Source organism: Micromesistius poutassou (assembly GCF_964030765.1).
Source record: "Micromesistius poutassou genome assembly, chromosome: 22".
NCBI lineage: Eukaryota > Metazoa > Chordata > Actinopteri > Gadiformes > Gadidae > Micromesistius > Micromesistius poutassou.
Window position 1 is genome coordinate 694,881 of NC_140292.1, and position 6,845 is coordinate 701,725.

Below are 6,845 nucleotides of genomic sequence, written 5' to 3' on the forward strand. Positions count from 1 at the left end.
GAGGAATGGCCAATCACACTCACAACTGGTGACAATAATATCACCCCTTTAAATGACACGATGTTAAGACGACTGTTGTGTTTCTCAGGTCTTCAGTCTTGGTTGTGTACTCCAGATGGATCATTAAGGTTAATCTAAGTTCAATCCTATGTGCGCTAGACGGTCAACAGCCACAGTATATTTACAGTATAGGGCGGTATGTTCATGTTTACACTGCTTACCCAATAAATCAATCAATGTTTGGTCGTTGGTCCCGGGTCCAGACATGGTCTCGATAAAAGCCCTGTTCTATTTATGTCTGGCCTCATGTCATAACCGACCGAGCGGCGGTGGAAAACGACACCAAACCCACACATGTCTTACACCTGCAGTGGAACGCATGCAGAATACAGGCTGAAACCAGACACACAGGCATGGGAGAGGAGTCAGTCAGTCACGCCAGCTGGGCCTGTTGTGACTAAACCAGTGGGGCCCTTGTCGGCCGTATTTTCCCTGTAACAGACTTGGCTGTGGTGGACCTGTCAAGGTGTGGATTCGAGTTCCACCTCAGTCACGGGTGGAAGCCAACTTCAATTCATTTTTTTACACTTCTCACGATAATAAAATATATTTATGCGAGCGTTGTTTTCACACGTCTAGCCTCTCTAATTTTTTCCTTTTTCAGCATTCAAAGATTTATGTGTGATGCAGTTTTTTTTTTTCTCTGTTTGCGGTTGTGTGGCCTGTCCTGATCTGCAGTGGGGTAGGCTGGTGCCCATTCCACCGAGGCGAGGTGAATGTTTTTCGACCACGCATGAGAAACCACTGAGAAATCCCAAATGAGCACTCACCGTTTGGGCTGTTAAACCCGGATCCGCTCCTTTGCATTGACGCAGACGTGTTTGAGTGGTCCACTCGGATTTGACCTCAATAATAATAATTTGCTTAATTTCTGAAGCGCATGATGCTATCCGCTCTGAAACAGGATTGGTGTTTAATAACGGGTCTATGCGCTTGCATACTGTGCGGTTTCCTTTTTCCTTCCTTTTCAAGCTTTCATTTGCAGGAAGGCGCATAAAACGTCTGAACTGTGGCGGCCTCGTGGTCTCTGTGCCGGCGATGTCAGCAGGCCACACAGTTGTCTTCTTGGGCCGATAAACGATTTTCATTCTCGCGACGCATATGGCCCCGGCACTGTGCTGTCCCACAGGGAAGAGAGTCACGCTTTAGGTTTCGCTCTCAGAGTGTGTTCCATCAGATGGTCTATTACCCTAATCGCACACGCACGGCCACGCACACACACACCCAGCGGACCATGCTCTGCATCACATGACATGTTCTGGTGATGCTGCAGAGCAGATTCAGTGACTCATGCCTTCTGTCGTCTCTCTCTCTCTCTCAGTTTCTCTGTCTCTCGCTTTCTGTCTCACTGTCTGTTTCTCGCTTTCTCTACTTCTCTCTCTCTCTATGTCACTCTCTGTCCGTCCCTCACTCTCTCTCTGTCATTCCCTAGTCTCTCTGTCTCCCTCTCTGTCTCCCTCCTCCCTCCTCCCTCTCTTATCTCTGTGTCCCTCCTCCCTCTCTTCTCCCTCTCTCTCCCTCTTCTCTCTGTATCTGTTCACTCGAGGGATTTCCTCTTGATCTTGGTCTCTGTTCCTCTGGCCTCAGTACTGGCGCCCCCCGGTCTGCGGCTTGTTCTTCAGACAGCAGGCTCTGGTCCCCCTCAGGCAAACATCATATTCTCCCTCTCCAGATCTCTCTTTCTTTCTGGGGATTAAATGGCACCATGGCGCTCATCATATACGATGTTGACTTGGATTCCCTAAAAAAACAAGTGGTATTCCCTTCTCTTGGCCCTTTGTCTACGACAGAGGTCGGAATCTCTGCAGTTGGCAGTGCCGTAAAGATGTTAATTACCTGAAGAGCCAAAGAAGATTTTGCATAATTATCATTCAACCTTTTTAGAGACGATATTCATTCATTGCAAATTAAGCTGGAAAGAACTATATAATGAATATATACTGTATATTCCCTTAGGCTTTCATCATCTATTCTAAGTGTAGATTATGGTATTATGATGAATTGTAGATGTAGTGGAATTTTACCTGGAAATGACTCTTGACTTTGTCCTGAGAAAAATCGCAGAAATCCACGAAAAACAAAATGATACCAGCCTGACCTCGCCAGACCAATTCGGAAAAGCGTATTCGACTGGAACCCCGCGGATCATTTTCAATTTCCAAGGAACGTTATCCACCAGAGCAGACCAAACAGCCTCCGGAAGCTATTGGATAAACCCTCAACCAATCAGAGCAATGGAACGTGCCTCAACCGCACTCCTATAGGTCGTTCCTCTGTTCAATCATCATCACCCATATCAGATAAAAGGTTGTGATTGGCCAAACCCGGGCCAGGTCTGTCCGAACAGTCGGGGGGGTCTAACAGATTGGTCTGGTTCCCAGGCTACCTGTAGACAGTAGTTAGTGCAAAATTAAATTTCATTTTGAGACCACAATCAATTTTTCCGCCTACTTTGATTGCATATTCAATCCTTTTTAAAGAGCCGAGTACGACTCTGGACCCAGAGGCAGCCTGTGGTTCTGTCGGACTGTGGGTCCGTCCCTGTCTCTCCCCCTGTCTCTCCCCCTGTCTCTCCCCCTGTCTCTCCCCCTGTCTCTCCTCCTCTGGACCCAGAGGCAGTCTATGGTCCTGTGGGTCTGTCTCTCCCCCTGTCTCTCCTCCTCTGGACCCAGAGGCAGTCTGTGGTCCTGTGGGTCTGTCTCTCCCCCTGTCTCTCCCCCTGTCTCTCCCCCTCTGGACCCAGAGGCAGCCTGTGGTCCTGTGGGTCTGTCTCTCCCCCTGTCTCTCCCCCTGTCTCTCCCCCTCTGGACCCAGAGGCAGTCTGTGGTCCTGTGGGTCTGTCTCTCCCGCTGTCTCTCCCCCTGTCTCTCCTCCTCTGGACCCAGAGGCAGCCTGTGGTCCTGTGGGTCTGTCTCTCCCCCTGTCTCTCCTCCTCTGGACCCAGAGGCAGCCTGTGGTCCTGTGGTCCTGTGGGTCTGTCTGGCCCCTGTCTCCCCCCATCCAGCTGACAGTGCAGCTGCTTCCCTCTCAGCCCTGCCGGCCGGGCCCCGTTCTATTCAATTAGCCCATCCAGTTGAATGAGGGGGGGGCCTCTGACCCGTGACACGGGCCCCCCATCCATCCATCCCGAGCTCGGACTCCGTCGAGGACGGCTCCGCCTCCTCAATCAGCGAGAGAGTTCGCAGCCTCCTCTGCCTCTCGTCGGGCGACCGGGCGCTGCACCTAGCCTCGCCACGCGTTCCCTGCTGTAGCCGAGAGGGGTATTGATTTCGAAACACCCCCCCCCCCCCCCCCCACCCCTGTGACACCACCACCACCCCCACCCCCACTCGTTGTCATCAAACAACCAACCAACCTCCCACCCCCACGCTCTGTCTGTCGGTTCTTCCCCGGTGGCTTCTGTGGTTCAAAGCAGTTTCTAAGCCGTTTTCCTACTGAACTCATGTCCGCACGCATGCACGCACGCACAAGCGTTAAAAAAGACAGCACGGCATTTCTGAATGAAAGTATTGTAGCAGAGAAAAACTGATCTGCATCTGAAAATATTTCCTTGTGTGCAAATCTATCCTGTGTGTGTGTGTGTGTGTGTCAGTCTTTGCAGAACCAGTGAGACTAATGGGGATTGAGTCATTTCTATAGAAAGTGTTGAGTAGCCCATCCAAGAAAGGACGGTTAGTGTGTGTGTGTGTGTACATGTTAACACACGCACTTGATCATGTGACCTTGCATGCGTTTAGTTTTTTCTCTCAGCGGCTCCTAGCGCTCACGTGTTCCCCTCCACAATGGATTGGACGCCCTTCACAGGAGGCGGTTTTATGTATGCAATCTTGCAGGTAATCATCCACAGACCCAGCCAATATAGCAAGCTATGGATTCATTAAAATCCGCACTGCCAGGCTATGAAAGTGACAAGCTAAGAGCTGTATAACTCCTCTGCACTGTCCTCCAGTGTGACCCCTCCCTCCAGCCCTCCCTCCAGCCCTCCCTCCAGCCCTCCCTCCAGCCCTCCCTCCAGCTCTCACTCCAGCTCTCACTCCAGCTCTCACTCCAGCTCTCACTCCAGCTCTCACTCCAGCTCTAACTCCAGCTCTAACTCCAGCTCTAACTCCAGCTCTAACTCCAGCTCTAACTCCAGCTCTAACTCCAGCTCTAACTCCAGCTCTAACTCCAGCTCTCACTCCAGCTCTCACTCCAGCTCTCACTCCAGCTCTCACTCCAGTTCTAACTCCAGCTCTAACTCCAGCTCTCACTCCAGCTCTAACTCCAGCCCTCACTCCAGCCCTCACTCCAGCCCTCACTCAGGTCAGGTCCAGGGGACTGATGTTGTTCTGATGAGCACAAGGTGCATTGAGGAGGTGTGGTCTTGTTGGCTGTGGGAGTGGAGAGAAGCGACCCTAAAATCCATTCAAGTGCAAATTTAAATTCAGATCTTACCTTTCATTCATCGGCCATCGTCCCAGTTTAACGTGATGGTCCCAGTTTAAAGTGATATTCCCAATTTCAATTCATACGAAAACCTGACACGGCTTTGGACCGACGTCACGTTTAACCGGTTGATATTTACACTGGGGATGGGGAGGAATTATACTCCTTTTTTATGCTCCCGTCCCCATTATGGCCGCCAGGTGAACTATATGTCCAGCGTTGGTTCCTGGTGACTCATTCTGTTGTATTCAGGAAGCTAACAGCAAGCAAGCGCCAACCTAGGAGTGACATCCACCTTCCACAACCCTGTGCAGCCAACGCAACACATTTATAAAAAATACATGAAAATATATATTTTTTTCGACCGTCCGTTCCACCTCGTGATTATCATCCTATCGGGGATTATCTTCCTGCCCTTATCTCCGACGGCCAGGGCTGCTGAGGCACACATAAATTGTCCTCTCCCAGACGCGCAGCCTTTCATTCATAGAGTCCCCCAGAATGGGCTCAGTAAATACACTCCCGGCCTCCTTTAAACTGCCAGTCAGCATCTTTCTTGTGTGTGTGTGTGTGTGTGTGTGTGTGTGTGTGTGTGTGTGTGTGTGTGTGTGTGTGTGTGTGTGTGTGTGTGTGTGTGTGTGTGTGTGTGTGTGTGTGTGTGTGTGTGTGTGTGTGTGTGTGTGTGTGTGTGTGTGTGTCCCCTTAGTAGTGGAGGATAATGTGGATGAAATGATTTATCTTTGCTTACTCACTTGGCTGCCGTGTATCTCCCTTCATATTAAGTCCCATTAATGTTTCTACTGCAATACGTGGAAGTACACGTCTCTTGTTCTCTGGTGTGTGTGTTTGTGCAGCGTTTGGTTTTAATGAGGACACTGGGCTGAAGATTCGGCATGTATTCTGCAGTGGGGTTTTACAGAAGAGGCTGAACGAAGTTTAGTCTGAGTACGGCACTCATAGCGGAGAACGAAAACATTAAAGGAGGGAGTCAAAACACTAATGGGTTTGTTCGGGGCAAGTGGGCGGCCATTTTGGACCCATCAATGTTAATTTATAGAAGTCCTCCACGTCCTCTACACGATCTATAGCACTCTCTACCTCCCTCTGTGTCATTACGAAGAGACTGTGCTATAAACTAAACTTTTCTGCCCGGTGTTTGTGCTCCACTACGCATCGTCATTAAACATACATTGGGGGGGGGCAGGAACCCTCAGGGAGTCGAAAAAAACAATCAGAGAACTCAATAGTCCTCCTGAGGCATTCAGGCCCTGCTGAGCCCATGTGTCTGGGGGATCGACCGGTGTGGCCCCCCCAGCGCCCCCATCACACTCAGACGCTGATCTCTGAGCCGCCCCGCTTCAGCTCGAGCACTCACAGGAGGGCCCTTCTACGCTCATACAGAAGAACCGGTGCTCTGAGAGATATATATGATGAGAGAGAAATGAACTCCCCAATCACCAAGGGAGCCTCGATCTGGGCTGTTTCTCTTTCTTCTTGTGGAATGGTCGATCGGCGGGAGAGAGTGAGGAGGTTCTGGATTGATTTCTGGCTCTTGTCGGGTTGGAAGTGTTGGCTTTTGATCAGGGGCCTTTTGGGGGGGGGGGGGGGGGGGCCCAGGGGGCCCGGCCTCGATGGCGATGATTGTCGTTTTCTTTATTGTGCACCGAGACTCGGTCACAGCTCCCGCTCTCTGCTATTGGTTTATTTAAACGGCCGTGTTGCCGTTCGATTCTGGAAAGCTTTCCATCATGTTTTTGCCCTACCATTTTCTTGTAATTTGAAGTATTTCATGCACCTCTATCTATTCTATTAGTGTCTATCTCATCGATGCTTTTGTGTTTTTATGTAGCTCTGTTGTTTATGCCTAATTAGGTTGCGACTGTTTCTGTCAAAATGCTGTCTGTCTACTTTTCTTCTATAGTCTCCATATCCTCTGGTCTTATCAGATTGGGAATGGGTCTCGATTGTTGTTTCATGAGAGAGAGAGAGAGAGAGAGAGAGAGATGCATTTGTGTACGTACGGCAGTGACTAGTGAATCAATATTTGTCCATTAGTACATTCATGCTGCCTCTTCATGAACTATAATAATGTGATAACTTAACAGTCTGTGTTGTTGTGTAGGGCAAACCGTGACACAAAAAAAATGAAAAGGCTACATGTAGTGTCAAGGCAATTCTAAATGGTGGAAGATCCTTGCCTTTTTAATCAGGTTAACTCTCTGTGTGATTTTTGTTAATTTGCTTATTGAGGGGAATCCCTGCTGTATCGTTATGAGCTACGACCGTCTCCATGATGACTGCACACGCACCACTTCAGTCATGATGGCATTACCTTAAGTAAACGAAGCGCTTTACTCATG

The 6,845-nt window shown here is 49.6% G+C and overlaps 1 protein-coding gene across 1 annotated transcript in view; it reads left to right on the plus strand.

Moving 5' to 3' along the window:
* The window catches only part of LOC311367483 (ELKS/Rab6-interacting/CAST family member 1-like), a gene marked incomplete at its 3' end in the record, with an annotated part of 47,737 nt that extends 41,834 nt beyond the window's left edge, over positions 1-5,903 (plus strand). Inside the window, exons 14-16 of the mRNA XM_084486321.1 lie at positions 1,648-1,706; positions 4,124-4,362; positions 5,848-5,903. Coding sequence (XP_084342447.1) covers positions 1,648-1,706; positions 4,124-4,362; positions 5,848-5,903 — 354 coding nt within the window. The remainder of the gene's footprint in view (positions 1-1,647; positions 1,707-4,123; positions 4,363-5,847) is intronic.
* Positions 5,904-6,845: the final 942 nt, after the last annotated feature.